The 15,349-nt window shown below is 56.0% G+C and overlaps 4 protein-coding genes across 4 annotated transcripts; all 4 read left to right on the top strand.

The window, feature by feature from the left end:
• Window positions 1-2,308: 2,308 nt before the first annotated feature.
• LBRM_32_2560 (conserved hypothetical protein) lies at window positions 2,309-2,728 on the top strand (the record flags this gene model as incomplete). The annotated part of the gene is made up of 1 exon (XM_001567559.1): window positions 2,309-2,728. One exon carries the CDS (start codon window positions 2,309-2,311, stop codon window positions 2,726-2,728), a length of 420 nt encoding a protein of 139 aa, XP_001567609.1.
• A 1,097-nt stretch (window positions 2,729-3,825) lies between these two features.
• On the top strand, window positions 3,826-5,139 carry LBRM_32_2550 (putative C-14 sterol reductase; the record flags this gene model as incomplete). The annotated part of the gene is made up of 1 exon (XM_001567558.1): window positions 3,826-5,139. One exon carries the CDS (start codon window positions 3,826-3,828, stop codon window positions 5,137-5,139), a length of 1,314 nt encoding a protein of 437 aa, XP_001567608.1.
• Window positions 5,140-6,576: 1,437 nt separating this feature from the next.
• On the top strand, window positions 6,577-10,260 carry LBRM_32_2540 (conserved hypothetical protein; the record flags this gene model as incomplete). Its single annotated transcript, XM_001567557.2, has 1 exon — window positions 6,577-10,260. The coding sequence occupies one exon, from the start codon at window positions 6,577-6,579 to the stop codon at window positions 10,258-10,260; it is 3,684 nt and encodes a 1,227-aa protein (XP_001567607.2).
• Window positions 10,261-11,209: 949 nt separating this feature from the next.
• On the top strand, window positions 11,210-12,571 carry LBRM_32_2530 (hypothetical protein, unknown function; the record flags this gene model as incomplete). The annotated part of the gene is made up of 1 exon (XM_001567556.1): window positions 11,210-12,571. The coding sequence occupies one exon, from the start codon at window positions 11,210-11,212 to the stop codon at window positions 12,569-12,571; it is 1,362 nt and encodes a 453-aa protein (XP_001567606.1).
• Between the last annotated feature and the right edge of the window lie 2,778 nt (window positions 12,572-15,349).

Raw genomic sequence — 15,349 nt, 5'->3', positions numbered from 1 at the left:
CCGCGTCCGGAGTCATCTTCTCTGCTTCTCCAGGCTCTTTTTTTTTGCGCTTTCTTCATGCCGTCCACAGTGCCCTTTCCGCTGTTTTCAGCTCTTGTCCTCTTTACCAGCAAGCACCCCGCAGTTCCTGTATAGAGAGCGGAGGAGAAGAGGTCCACATCGCCTTTCTTTTCCCCCTTTACGGCTCTATGAAGGCACGACCACATGTGTGCCTGTGTGTGTGTGTGTGTGTGTGTGTGTGTGTGTCCGAGTGATTTGTGCTCGCTTTAAATCTTCCTTTGCATCTCTACCGTCCCGCACGTACACCCAGTCGCGCCCCACACAGGCGCCAGCGGTTTTACTTTTGTTGTTGTGTGTCTTTCTTCTTGGTTGGTTGGTTGGTTTCTCTCTTTACCCCCCCCCCCCCCCCGCCTCCTCCTCCTTACTTCTCTTTGCTTTACACTGATTTGACGTCGCCTCCCCTTTCTACTTACCTATGCCCCCCCCACACGTGTGCGTGTGCTTCGACTAGATAGAGTTAAAGGTTTTGGGTGTCGATGTGTGCTGGTTGTGCTTTTTGGGCCTTTCTACACCCATGTAGGCGATGGAGGGGAACACCAGAGAGGCAGCTGAAGAGAACTACAGGCCAGTCCTCCTCCCACTGCCTCCCTCTTTCTGTGCCCGACTTGCCGCCACCCCATGCGTGCGTGTTTGTGTGCCTATGCGCTTGCCTGTTTACTCCACATACTCTTTTCTTGTCTGTATTCCCACGAGCAGGGCATGTGAGGGAATTGGGGCGCCGTTGGCGTCTTGTACATATTTTGTTTTTCTTTCCTCGCTGGCTCTCTCTCTCTCCCTCTCCGTGCTGTGTGGGTAGGCACTGTTGGGTGGTACGTAACAGTGCTAAAGTGAAGATGGACCGAAGGAGCGATTGAAAATGGGCCAACAAAATGCCCGTTCACCCTTAGCGCTTGTCTAGTTCTCTTCCATGCTCGTGTCAAGGCTTCTTCTTTTGCCTTTGACTGTGCGCAGTTGTGGTTGTGTGCGTGCGTGTACATTAGACATGCGTATGGGCTACGTGAGGCGGGCTTTATTTTCTCTCTTTTTTTTTTTTGGTCGAAAGGCGCGCGGGAATGGAAGAAGAAAAGAGCGAAGCGAGCAGAGGATCACACACAGGTGAATCATCGCACCCCTCTTTCCCTGCGCATGCGTGTGTCAGTTGAGCACATGTGTCTCTGTGCTGGCTGTTACGTCTACTCCTCTCTTTCTCTCTTCACCCCCCCCTCCCTTTCCTTTATCGGAGTCGTGTACTTTCTGGTGTGCGTGTTTTGTTGTTGCTGCTGTGCATGCTGTGCTCACTCTCCTCACCTCGTTTTTTCCCTTTTACTGTGTGTAGGTGTGGGTGTATTTTTTTGCGCTTTTCTCATCACACAAACACACACACACACACGTGCGCCTCTTTCAGTCCCTCCTCCCTCTTTTCTTCTCCGGTACTCTTCTTGTGAGGCAGTCTTCTTGCCTGTACAGTAGGCGCGCGCGAGTAGGTCAGCATGGGTGACGAATATGCTGACGTATGAATGTACGCGTGGTCCATGTGTGTGTATGTGTGTGTGTGTGTTTGCAGCCTCCATATGTGAGTCTCTTCTTCAGTCACCGGAGGCACTGGCCGATCTCACTTACGTTTTGTCATTAAAATAGAAGACAGAGGCCACACCAACATCGTGATAAGACGTGCATTACGTGTTGTGTCTGCTGTGTGTACCACTTCACCGACGAATACCGGCATTTCTGGCCTTTATGTCAGTGCGCCGTCTCACAGCTGAGCCGCGCGTTATTAATGGCACTCCCGGCCCTTCTCCTACGCTGTCACTCTTCCTTCCCCGCTCAGCTTCTTGTACTCCTTCTATCCTATCACACGTTTGCCATCACCTCCGCCGCCAGTGTCCCATCAGGGGTCGTGCAGTTCTCTCGTTTTCTTCCTGTCTGTACTGGTGCTCCCTCATTCAGCAGTGTGTTGGTTTACTCTTTTTTTTCCTAGCTCTGTCAGTGTCATCTCTGAACGTAGCCATCAGCACTATCACTGAACCGCTCAGACAGGTAGGAACAACTAATGCACATAGGTCAGGGTTACACAGGGGCGGCACACGCGTCCGCTTCAGAGGACCGCTCGCGCGTTCCTGAGGTACAGGCGGGCTCATCCGTGCAGGACGACGCGGGACGCGTCTCTGACCGCGCCTTACCTGTGCTCTCGTCGTCATCACTGCACCACCGACCGTCGGCAGGAGCGTCGGTGCCCTCCCGCGCTGTGGTGGCTCACCGGGCGGCGCCGATGTTCCTTGTGAACGCGTCTGTTGCCGGTGCTTGTGGCGCGCTCTCAGGTGTGGTCGGGAAGCTTGCCGTGGAGTCCGCGCGCGTTCCGTTGTTGGTGCGGAGCGGTGGCCTCTACCTACAGCTCGATCTGGCCACCATGGAGATGGTACAGGCCGTCGTTCCATGGCTGCTGCGTATCTTCCTTTTCCTAATGAACGCCGTTCTGACAGCGTCCATGTGGCGCTTCTACTTGAAGGCGCTTTCTCAAGGTCCGACACCAGTTTGCCAGATCTTGAATACCGGAACGAACTTTGTCGTCAGCGCTGTGACTGGGCTTGTGCTCTTTTCAGAGGAGGTGACGCTGATGTGGGGTGTCGGGGCGCTGCTGATTGTCATAGGCCTGGCGCTGGTGGTGTCCGATCCGCAGGTCAGCGTGTGAAGGGGCGGTGAGGGCAAATGGGAGAGGAGTGTTATCGTGATTCTGGTTTTCAATGGAGGCTATTCTCCACTACGTGTAAACGAAAAGAAAAAGGACTACGACACATGCGTCGGTCAAGTGCTGATGCCGCTGTGTATACAAGACGATAGCTACACCTTTTCATGTTCTCCAACAAGGAAGGTGTGTGTGTGTGTGTGTGTCTGTGTGTGTGTCTGCTGCGTGCTTTCGAGGCACGTGAAGGTGCCGACAGGGCGCACTGAGCCACTCGAAAGTATGCGGCAAGCAATGACCGCAGGCCTCCCTTTCTTTCCACCTCGTGGCGAAGCTTCAAAAAAACGGTCTGGCATGCGTACGGAGACAGACAAAAAGGGGGCGGGCACGTCTCCGAAGTCCCCTTCTCTGGGGGACTCACCTTGGATTCCAAGCGAGCGCCGCTAAAATACATCTTCCGCTTCTTCTCCCCTTTCGCTCGCCCGCTCTCGGTCTCTCGGTCTCTCTCTCCCTCCCCCCTCACCCCCCTTTTTTCCCGATTTGTGTCCTCCATCGGCCTATGCGCCGCGTGTGCATCTCTTTATTCTTCAAGCTAAGAAGGACGGGGGGGTCATCCCGAGAACATTTTCATTCTACCTCTGTCTGACTGCTTCCGCTCTCTTTCTCTCTCACTCTCACTCTCTCTCTCGCTGCGTGCGTTGCCTCACCTCTCTCCCTCGCTTCACATCCAGCTGCTGTGGAGTGGCGGTGGCGTGAGAGCACGCGTTCCTTGATGCTGTTGCTCTGTTGACTCTACAGCACTCTCTTGCCGGTGATTTTGTGTGTTGTTGTTTGCGAGACATACCGTTCAAGGTGAAAGCACAGCAGTGGGTGAGCCGTGCGGAGCATTGTGCTGCTTTTTTCGCTGTTCCTCGTACTTTCCGCGTACATCCACTAAAAAAGCGCTTTCTGCGTTCTGGTAGCTGGGCACTCCACGGTTGTAGCTATATTGATGTTGTTCATTGCCCTCAGGAATCCGCGCCCTGTATAACTTGGGCACCCCTCTTCCCCTCTTCCCCACCTGTTTGATTTAGCGCGTCATTTCCTATCTTCTTCTTTGTGTCGCCATGGCGAAAGGGAGCGGTGCCGCTTCCAAGTCAGTGGGGAATCCTCTGCAGCCCCGCACGACCACCTACGAGTGGGGCGGCCCGGTTGGTGGCTTCTTCATGGTTCTCTTCCTCCCCACATTGGTTATGGCGCTGAACAGCCTCTGCGCTGGGGAGCAGTGCGGCATCACGCAGGCAATGCGGCTGCCTGCACTGATGACGGAGTTGGTGCATGGTGCGTGGCCGATGGTACCGAAGGCGATCGGCATTGAGCTTGTGTGGCTCGCTGCCCACGCTGTATTTTCTATCCTCCCTATTGGCAGGCTCGTCCACGGTGGCGAGCTCCGCAACGGCGAGCGACTTGCCTACCGCATGAACGCCATCCACGCCTTCGTCATCTCTCACGTGGTGCTTCTTGGCTTACACTACACCTCTATCGTGAACATGGCCGTTGTGGCCGACCTCTTCCACCCCCTCATGATCGGTGCCATTTTCATCTCCTTTGCTATGTCGGTCGTGCTGTACGCGGCATCGTTCCGCCGTCGCAACGTACTCACAGCTCTTGGTGGCAACAGCGGGAACGCCCTGTACGACTTTTGGATCGGCCGCGAGCTGAACCCGCGCACCGGTCCGCTGGACTGGAAGCTGATGTGTGAGCTGCGTCCTGGTCTCATTGGCTGGAGCATTATGAACTGGGCATTTGTCTGCAAGTCGGTCGAGCTGGGCACCGTGACGCCAAGCATCGTGCTTACCGCACTCTTCGAATCCTTCTACGTGCTGGACGGCCTGCTGCTGGAGGCGGGAAATCTCACCATGATGGACATTGTGACGGATGGCTTTGGGTTCATGCTGTGCTTTGGTGACCTTGCGTGGTTACCGTTCACGTACACGCTGCAGACAAAGTACCTCGTTCACCACCCCGCGCACCTCTCGCCCTTGCATCTGTGCCTCTGCGCCTCCCTTTCTGTTGCCGGCTACGTAATCTTTCGTGGCGCCAACACGGAAAAGGACCGCTTCCGCAGCAACCCGAAAGACCCGTGTGTTCAGCACCTGCACGTCATGAAGACCTCCAAGGGTAAGTCTCTCATCATCTCCGGGTACTGGGGCATGTGCCGGCACCCAAACTACGTCGGTGACTGGCTGATGGCGCTCGGCTGGGCGGCGTTCAGCGGCACCGCGGAGCTGCTGCCATACTTCCATCCCATTTACTTTGGTTTCCTTCTCATGCACCGCCAGCTGCGTGATGAAAAACAGATGCGGGAGAAGTACGGTAGGGAAGACTGGAACGCGTTCTGCCGCATCGTCAAGTACCGGCTTATCCCGTACCTCTACTAGGGAAGTAGACAAGAGAAGCAGAGCGAGGAGCGAGAACATCTCTCTCTCTCTATGGTGAGAGTCGGTGTGCGCAGAGTGCGGTCATCGGCTCCAACAAACAATGCCAGAAGAAGCACAAGTGCACGATGATGGATGGCATCTGCACAGAAGGGCGGTTTAAAACGAAGAAAAACAATGTTTCGTGCACACCCTATGCGTGCGCTGCATCTCCTCTCTCCCCCACCTTGTCTTCCTCGGTCTGCCATGGTCGTTTGGCTGAGCTCGTTGGATTTTAATGTGAACCTGCGCTCTGCAGGAGAGGGGCAGGAGGGAGGCGGTGCTTTGAGAGGGGCGTGTATGCAGATGTGTGGTCCTTTTTTCTTCCCTCACTAAACAGGCAAGAAAAAGGGAGCCCACAACCGAAGAAGATACACAGTCAACGCTGAGGGCCCCCTTCCGACGTCTGTGCACGTGTGTGTGTGTGTGTGTGTGTGTGTGCCTGAGTCGTGAAGGCGCGTGCTTGTCTCAAATGGCCTCTTTTGTAGCCGGTGACACAGGCACCTCCAGCGCCGCCACAACAGCACTTTTTTCCTCTTTCCAAGGCTGGCGAACTTAAACGTGGTGCAGAGTGTGGGAGCGCTGCGAGTAGTTGTATCCCGGGTGAAGGATCAAGCGTGACTCGCGTGCTTTCCATGCCGATTGACAGATCAGAAGCGCGGTAGTCGAGCACATGTGAGTCTCTGCGATTTGCTGTTCTCTACACACTTCTGCTGCGGTACAGAAACCACCTTCCTCCCTTGCGTCAGTAGGCCGAGTTCGTTTTGAATATGTCCTGTGTCTATCTCGATGCGCAACATCAGAGACTGTCTCGCGACTGTTGCTCCTTTACTCCTTCCATCTTGTACCTCCCTCTCCTCTCCACTTTAACATCGCAAGCGTGCAACATCTTTCTTTTTTGTTCTCGCTTTTCCTCGCTGGAAGACCAAGGAAACGCGCGCGCTACTGTGCGCCGTCACCGCATCTCAGCCTAACCGACCCCCTTCCCCCAGCTTCCCAAGCAAAGGTGCACCTGCTGCTAACACTATCGCCCTTTTTTTCCCTCTGGTGTTCGTTTGTACGCTCAGTACGTACTCACGACATACTCGCATAGACGTAAATACATACACACCCACACCCACATCCACACACAGAGCTACCCATCGACTCAGTGGCGTGCTAGGGCTCATTTCTTCAGTTTTTTTTTGTGTGTTTTAATCCTCTCTTGCTTTCGTCTCTTTCTCTCGTTTCGAACCACGGCTCATCAGGACACGCGTAGGTGATACGCATAGACGCACAGACCTACAGACAGAGCGACGTATACAGAGGCATTCACGAGCACCTACACACCACGTAGCGGCTTTCAAGGTGCATTGTGAGGAGTCACAAAGTGGGAGTGCGGAAGAGCTTGGTAGCATCACCATGTCATGGGTTCGTGTCAAGTGCAGTGATGGACATAGCTACGCAGCTCCCTCTCACGGGCGGTCTATTCCAAAGCTCGATGGAATGGCGAGGCTCTTTCAGGCCCCATTTTCTCTTCGGCAGCTACATACCTTCACCACACTGAGCAACAATGCCCCTACCGTCTCTAGCTGGGGCAACAACGACTTATGTGGCATTCTTGGCACGGATGAGAGCGTGAACTCGTGCATCATGGTTGATCAACGCGACTTGGGCGACCATCTTGGTCTCACGACGGTCGCCGTCGGTGACGAGGGAGACACAGAGCTGGTGGAGTCACCGTCACTGCGACTCCTGCTCGATCGTGTATTTGCCGTGCTTATCAGCACAAACGGAGGTGGCGTGCAGGTGCTATTGGACGCACTCTGTACCCGCGCACCGCCGCCGCTGACGGCAGTGGCGAGGGTTGAAGCCGCTATCGTGCATGAGGATGATGGTGGGCGACGTGTGCCACCTGAGCTGTGGCTCGCGCGCACGCGAGGGGCGGGCAGCACTCTGCAGGACACCTCCTGCAGTGTCAGCGCCTCATCGAATCAGCAGTTCTTGGTCAGGCTTAGTCAGGACTGCTCCGCCGTCGGGGATGCAGCCCGGGATGCAGAAAGGCTGTCCCTGCAGCCGCCCCCTTCGAATATGGCGGCCATAACACTGTCGAACCATGCAGCACGCGCACCACCACAGGTGGTATCCACTCTTACCAATGCGCTGCCTGCGCATCCATCAAGCGCATTCTCCGAATTACCAAAGTCCCCCTCACTAGTGACCCGCTCTCCCCTGAGCTACGCCGCTGCGTTGCGCCGTCGCTCATTACTGTTCTTTCTACCGCAAGGTGTTGTGCCACTGAGCGTGCTAGGGATTCACCTTGAGTTCTCCGCGCGAGTAGTGAAGTGTCAGCGGAGGGCAGCCAAACCCGTACCCTTCACTGGTGGGGCCAACCCTCAAACAGCGCTAGGCACTTGTACAGGAGGTGCTTCTATCGCTACCGATGGTGCTGCACGATCGCTTTACGCCGTTCTTCTTGAAGGTCTAAGGCGCGTGCGCATCGGCCCTGTACGGACGGGAGGGGCTCCCAAGAGCGACTGCGCCTCTTGCATGTCCACGCGATGCTGCTGCTGTGCGGTGCTGCTGCACTGTGTTTCGCACTTGCGACGACAGAGTGGTAGGCTTCTCGCAAAGAGCTCCAGCTGGGCCGCTGTGGCACGCACAGCTGAGGAGAGTGGCAGGGTGTTGGTGTGGGCAATTGCGCGCTTGCTCGCAGGGAGCGAGAGGCTGATGAGCGCGCGCCAGGCCACAGATCTGACGCGCCTCATCTTGTATGACCTTTGGGCTGATAAAGACTCGCATGGCGCCGAGGGGACGGCCACTGAGGCGGACGGTGCCGCACCATCAATGTTGCAAACAGGCATGACGCCTCTTGTGGCTGTTTACTCGCCATCTGGCCTGCTCTTTGCCTCTGCAAGGTTCTCGATGTTGCTCAGCCACGAGGAGCAGGTTTTGCTCTCGGCTGCTGCGATCGACCGTTTGGCTCGCTACGCGGCGCCTCGCTCTTCTGTCAGGTCTCATGCAAGTACGCCAGCCGCCGATGCGCTCAGCTGGACATCCTGGCCAATGCGCGTGGGTGAGGCCGCCGGCATGTCAGCCGGTGCGGTGGTGATGGACGTGCTTCTCATCACTGTTGGCGACGCCTTGGCTTTTTGTCTAGCCTTTCCGCGTGCACCATTCTCGTCATCTGTGCCACCAACGGCATCCATTCTATCAGTGCTGTCGCTTCTCGAGTCCACCGTGGCAAAAGCCCGTTCTCAAGCCAAAGCGCCTTCGGCAATGACGACTGCATCGCTCGCGCCCGCGCTTGTGTTTGCCTGTACGCACAGCACTGCTCCTTACACACCAACTTTCCACGATTCTCTTTTTGCCGTGACAGCACTTGAGGATGCACTGGACACGTCGAAGACGACGTCGTCAGGCGAGTCAGCCGACTCGGCAGCTGGTGGGCTGGTGGGCGTCGCGCAACACCTGCACCAGTTGGTTTTGCGAGAGGCCTCCCAGTCGAGGCTGTCGAGTGGACCGGGCGCCGGTGCCACGGTGGATAATGCACCGAGTTTCGTTACCGGCGCGGCATCGACACCACATCAAGCGAACATGAGCACTACGGTAGAGGAGAGCACCTCCAGGAATAGGACTGACAAAGCTGTACGGGGTCCGAGTGGCGTGTCAAGTGCACTTCACAAGATCTTCTCGTGCCTTCCGCTGCCTCCCAATGATCCAAACAGAGGTGTCGCCTCCTCGAGGCAACGGTACATCACCGCCGCGCAGCAGCAATCCGCGGCTTACTTAAATCAGTCGAGGAAAGGAGGGCATCTGTCGTCGCTGGTACCGGTGGCAAATACGAGTATGCTACAGAGCAGCAATCCATACACCGCTTTTCTGCTGGCCATGCCGCTTGAGGAGATGCTATGCTACGTCTCTGCCCTCGTCACCCGTAATGAGCTAGGCACGCTGCGGTCAAGCTATGAGCTGGGGCTGCACTCGTTCTTCTTTCTACAGCGGCCGGCAGTGGCAGCAGCAGCAAAGCACCGATGCGCTGGATCTGCTAAGGTGTCAGGGTCACGACCACACAAGAGGAAGAACGCTGTCGCGCAGCAGCTGGCACTACCAGCGCGGTTCGGCATATCGTTTTCACGATTTCGCTTGCAGCAGTCGCCTTGTACTCACGCTGTCATACCGGAGGAATGGGCAGACGCGCATGGCGCTCCAGATCGATCTGGCGGTCGACTAACCTTCTTTGAGGACCCATCGCTGCTGCTGCAGCTCAACGCGCATGGTGTGTCACTCGCAGGGTGCACTCTAGACGAGGACAATGGGAACTATGAAGGCTGTGAGGCCTCCCCCGAAGACGCCGACCAGCGGCCGAACGAGACCTCTTCAAGGGACGCCTCGCTAGAGACGCAGGTATCCGTGGTTCCCGTGTGGACACTTCTACAGGCTGCACCTGATGAGTCGTTGGGGGACGGAGAGCTCAGTGGTTCGGACACAGAGACGAGCGACTCAGACTCAGCTGCCGCCGCCGATGGTTTCCATGGAGTTCATAGGTCCGTTCCACCCAGCGTCGACGAAGACGCGCAGCTGGTTACCTCGCTTCATTACGCGTATCCGCAACGTCTCCACCGCCGCAGGGCGGCGCCTTTATTGGTAACGGCAAAGCTTTCCACAATTTCACCTGTCATTCAGGATGCATCGTCCTCCACTTCACCGCATCTACAACCATCCGCCTACCCACCACAGGCTCACGCCACTAACGCTCGAAGCGCGAAGTCGAAGCAAGAGCGTGCTACCGAGGTATTGTGCCATGTGGAGGCGATTGTGAGCATCTGCGGCGACATTACGGGAATACGTCAGAGCATAGTGATGAAGGCGCTGCAGCGCCATGCGCTCTCTAGCTCAGCTGAGGCACAGCTTACGAGTGGGAATCCCCAACACGGCAGCGGCGAGGGCTCCGCGTCATCCGCTGCTGTGACACCTGACAGCCTTCCAGCAGAGTGGGAGTACGCTACTGATGCTCCGCACAAGATGGCGGATTTGTGTCGCGAGGTTGTGTGGTGTCAGGAGGCGGCCTTGGCGCTGCTGGAGGGGGCTTCGTGCCTCACATAGAGACCGCGGAAGGGAACGAGATGCTCTAGGGAGGCAACGGGCAGCTCCCTCCTTCATCCTCGTCGTTCGAAAATGGGTGTGTGGTTACCCTCTCTTGTAGTGCGAAGCTGTGTCACACCATTCACTGAAGTACGAAACAAGAAGGAGTAGAATGCACACTATCCTCACCATACGTTCTGTGCACTGAGACGTACAGACAGGCAGACCGGCACATGGCAAAGAAGCCCGCAGTATTTTCTGTCGAGAGTCGAGGTGCTGCTCTTCCGCGACCTCCTTTTGTTCCCCCCCCCTGATTTCTTACCACTGTTTTCCAACAAATACACTTGTGGCGAGCGGAGTGCAGCTGGAGAGGGGAGGCCGTGCGTCGGCGACACCAGCGGTGTGCTGTTCACCTCGCCAATGCACTCTACGGCGCTCATCTTCCTCAGTAAATAACTGCACCTCCCATTTTGTTCTTCTTCCCTTGTTCGCTTAGAGCACCTTTGATTTTCATCTCTCCTTTCTTTTCGCTCCTCGTGATGCTGCACACACACGCACACACGAAAAACACGGAAAGGCGCATTGATTGGTCGATTGCACGCCTCGGCGTATTCCATCTATGCCTTCGCCCCTCCCCTCCTTCCCCCTCGACGGGTCCTCTTGGACAGCATCGTGCGACTGCGTAGCTGCAGCGTCTCTTTCTCGCTGCTGGAAGTACTCTCTCTCTCTCTCTCTCTCTCTCAGTGGTGGTTATTGCCAGTACACTGGAAGCAGAGTGTCTCCATTGCCCTTGTGTCAAACAGCTGCAGCGTGCATTGGCAAAACAGAGATCACTCGTGTCTTCGTCCTCTCTGCTCTTTCTTTTTTTTTTTTTTACCACCTTTACTTACGTTATACTCCCATCTCTGAAAACTTGAATCCGTCAACACGACTCTCCTTGTAATGCTGCTTTCTACCAGGACCGCTAAGCATGTCTCACCAACCCAGCTCTGCGGAGGAGCTGTACGAACTCGTTTGTGCTCTGCAGAAGGAGCAGCAACTGACGCACGTCGACCTCCGCACGGTGCAACGACGCACCGAGGCGCTACGGCAGGAGCTGCAGCGTCAGCAGGAACTCATTGCCGAAGAGCAGGCGAGGCAAGAGGAGCTCGCCGCGAAGCTCACGCAAGGTTGTGTCGAGCGCCGACTTGCGGAGGCGCACGCGAGAGGAGTTGCACGCGCCAGTGCGGATGCGGCGCAGGAGCTGTGCTTTGAGAGGCGGGCATTTGTGCAAAAGTGCCACGACTACGTCCTCTCGGTTGGGAAAGGGCCAACTGATCGTGGGCGGTTCGACTTATTCCTTTTGCCAAGCAAAGGCACAATTCTTTCCACCGCTACAGATGGGTCGTGCTCAGGGACCTTCACTACTGCGGCAGTTGAGGCAGGCCGCGAGGCGTCGTTCCTGCCGGCTGCGGCTGTGCATCAGCTGCTCCTCTCGCTGAGCAAAAAACTGACGCGGTGTATCGAGGTTGGCGCAACAGCGGTGCTCGCTCCACTCAACGTTCCATCTACAGTGACACTAACGACGGAGGAACGTTCAAGGGAGAAGCCTTCTGACCGCCGCCCTTCCGCCGTGCAATGGTCGACCGCAACAGTGGTGGCCACCTTGATGGCTGCACGTATCACTACCACAAACCCCCACCGTCCATCATCAGCACACGTGATGGAGGGGAATGTGGGTAGCGCTGCTGATGGCCAAAGAAGCCCCCATGAAAAGAAACGCATCGGTTTTGCGCCGGCGAGTTGCTTCGAGCGAGTGACGACAGTGCCCGCCGCCAACGTGAACCGCGGAACGAGCCAAGCGCACCCAGTGGAGGGATCACCATCTACTGCCAACAACGCAGCAGTGGTGCTGCCGTCTGCTAATATAGCGACTGATTGCAGCAATCATCCCGCGCATGCCTGCCTGAGGAGTGGATCATGCCCACGCACGCAAAGGCCCAGCGGCCACTTCACCGTCCGACTTGCCTCGCGCTCTGCGACGCTCGTTGCTGAGGCCGCAGCCCTTGGGGCAAAGCGGCAGCGTTCTTCCGAAGCTGCGAAAATCACCCAGTCATCACCTCCGAAAGCAGCAAGAGCAGGCGGCGATAAGGGGGCTTCTACCTGCACTGTGCCACAGTGCGCCAATGTCACCGCTGCGTTGGCGCCCACGTACACTAACGACCGTGACCGCCTTGTTGCCTCCGTAGACTTACCGTTGCTGCGCTCCGCCGAGACTCAGGGAAACGGCAACAGTAGATCAAGTCGACGCTCAGTGTGGACGTGGACGCGTGGGACGACATATGGTGACTGAGGCATGAACGACCAAAAGAGGAAAATGGATAGCCTGGAGGTGATCAGAGGAGGGGAGGCGAGGGAGTGGCCGGCGAGCGTCAGGCGGCGCTGTGTGAGAGATGCGGTGATGAGAGCTTCTTTTTGTAACTTTTTATCTGACTTGCTGTGCCCTCGCGCTCTCTCTCGCTGCAGTACTCTTCACTCCGTTGTGTGTGGTGCCTTATGTCCTGCCCCGCTGCCTTGCTCAGATAATACCCCGGAATCAACTGGCGCGCGCGTGTGCGTGTGCGTGTGTGTGTCTTCTTTTCCTTTTTTCGGATGTGCTCTGCACGTCTGTACACTCAGGCGCTAATGTGCCTTTTCATGCTTCCCGAGTGTACTGAGCGAGTGTCGCGGTACGGCTCTTTTTGATCGCTTGGGGTGTCGTTTCTGCAGGCTGCCTCTCGGGGCGACTTGTGCTTGCCGCTTTCTTCTGCTGTTCGTACTTCTTCGCAGTTTTTAATGTGCAAAGCACTCAATCATACATACAAGACAGCAAGCGTGCATAGGTCAGCAGTGTCGTCGACACTCCCTTCCAGTTTCGGTTCTTGGTCAACCATCTGGACGACTTCATTCAGGCGACTCGGCGTGCAGCGGCATCGGCACCTCTAGGGGGGTGTTCCATCATTCGTTTCTGCCTTTCCTTTCCTTCGTTGAAGGAATCGCGCTAACGAGACATTTATCATGCGAAGGAGGAACACCATGTGCCATGCGTTATTGTCGCCCGTGGTGCAACAGAGGCGCATGGAGAAATTGGGCCAGCAGCGCCTTTCCATCACGACACATCTCTTCCCTCCTCCTCTCCTTTTCGTGTTTCTTTTTTTTTTTTGCCTCCCGTTGACGCTCGTTGTCTTTGGCCGTTTTATGAGTACTTCATATGACTTCACGTGTCTCAAGTCTGTCAACACACCGAACTCGCCTAGCCGCCCCTCCTCCCGGCCTTCCCTTTCCTCTGTGCACGTCTGTGTGGCCTTGATGCACGTTCATCACAGGCATGTGCATATATCTCTGCTCTTTCACGTAGGCCCAGATAGACATACTGCATTAAGTGCGGTTTAGAACCTACCATTACCACCGTATCGGTTTGGAAACACAACCTAATCGAGTTTCGCTCGTGTGTCTCCGCGCACGTGCGTCTTCGTTCGCCCTCTCCCCCGCCCCCCTGTCGTTGTCGTCGTCGTCTTGTTTGTCCGTCACTTTGTTGTTGTTGTTCGGTGTTTTTTTTTTTTTGCTCCCTTCCCGGTCATCGTTTTCAGCCCCTCCCCTTTTTTTTTCCTGCACTGCTGTTTGCTTTCGTTGTGTGATTGGCGACGTGCCTTTTATTTCGTTTCCTTCATCACCTTCCCTCCCCTTCTTTCGTCCTCTCTTGCATAGCTGACTCAGCCCTACGCGCTTTCGCCGTTACCCATCGTGCTGAGGCGGATACGATTGGGTTCGCCGGCGTGCGAGTGCCCTTGAGGACGGCGGCCTTGTGCGAGATAACACTTCCTCCTCTAGACCTACACTCCCTTTTCTTCACTCACTTGCTCACTGACAGAGAAGAAGTGCAACGGTAGTCTTTTTATCCTCTCTTTCGGCTGAACCGGCGTTTTCACGCACATTTCATCTGTATTTTTACCGGACGTTCTTTGGTGACAAGGGTGGGGCTTACGTACTGCCAGAGTATCGCGTTGATGTGAGCTTCTTCTGGATTCACCTCTGCCCCTCCCTCTCTAGACAGAATAGCGTTCTCTCCATCTCGGTTAGCTTTCGGCGCTTTCTCAGGCTGATTACTACGAGTTCAGTGATTTTGGTTTGGTGCGCACAAGAAGCAGATAGCTTCACAGGCTTATCAACGCGCGCTGTGGGCTGCTCTACCCTCATCGATTTTTCGCTCACACACGCCTTCTCTTGCGGCTTCTGCACCGCCGCTCTTTGTCTCTCTTTTTTTTTTTGTTTGATTGCCCCTTTCTTTCCCCCTCTGTGCGTGTGTGTAGAGGTGCTTGTGGGTGTCTTCTGTTTCACAGCTGTCGTTTATACCCCCCCCTCCCCTTGCTTGCCTTCTCTCGTTCTTGGAGAAAATCTGCTGGGGGTTCTTGTTGTTGCTCGCTCTCCTCGGAGGCAAGCTTCGCAGCTTCCGTGGCTAATAAACAAAACAGACAACCTCAGCAACGAGTGGTTGACCCGCGCGTACACGCGTTTCCACGCCCATTTCAGCTCAGTATGAGCGCCGTTGCGACAGACATTTGATGATGAACAGCGAGACCAAATATATATGAGCCAAAGCGCACAAACAAAAAGATCAGAATCGATACAGCAATCCCCCGCTGAGCTACCCAACACACGCGCGCACATCAACAAGGCATGCCACCACTTCCATTCCTTGTCACTCGTTTACAGAGATGAAGATGCTGAGGTGTGATGAGCGAGATCAAATGAAGAACCATAAGAAAAAAGAGAGCAAAACACACTAACACAGAGAGACACTGGCCCGTAGTGGGTCGACCCACTCCAGCGCACATGACAGGCACGCATCGAATGAGAGTAACGTTTACTTTTCTTTTTCCAGCGTGTCCATTCACGGCCACACAGCGAGAGTCGAACTCCGCTCCACCCGTGCCTGTCCCACAGACCCATCGCGTCGTGCGAAGCAGCACACCACATACGCGGTACACCGATGCGCCGACACAGCCATCTGCGCACGGCCGCCCTCCGCCCCAAGCGCTGCCCACCCACCAACGCTCCGCACGTCGCCGTGCAGCCGCCCCCACAAGGCCGG

Source organism: Leishmania braziliensis, chromosome 32 (genome assembly GCF_000002845.2).
Source record: "Leishmania braziliensis MHOM/BR/75/M2904 complete genome, chromosome 32".
NCBI lineage: Eukaryota > Euglenozoa > Kinetoplastea > Trypanosomatida > Trypanosomatidae > Leishmania > Leishmania braziliensis.
Note: the sequence above shows the minus strand (reverse complement) of the source record. Positions and strands in the feature narration are given on the sequence as shown.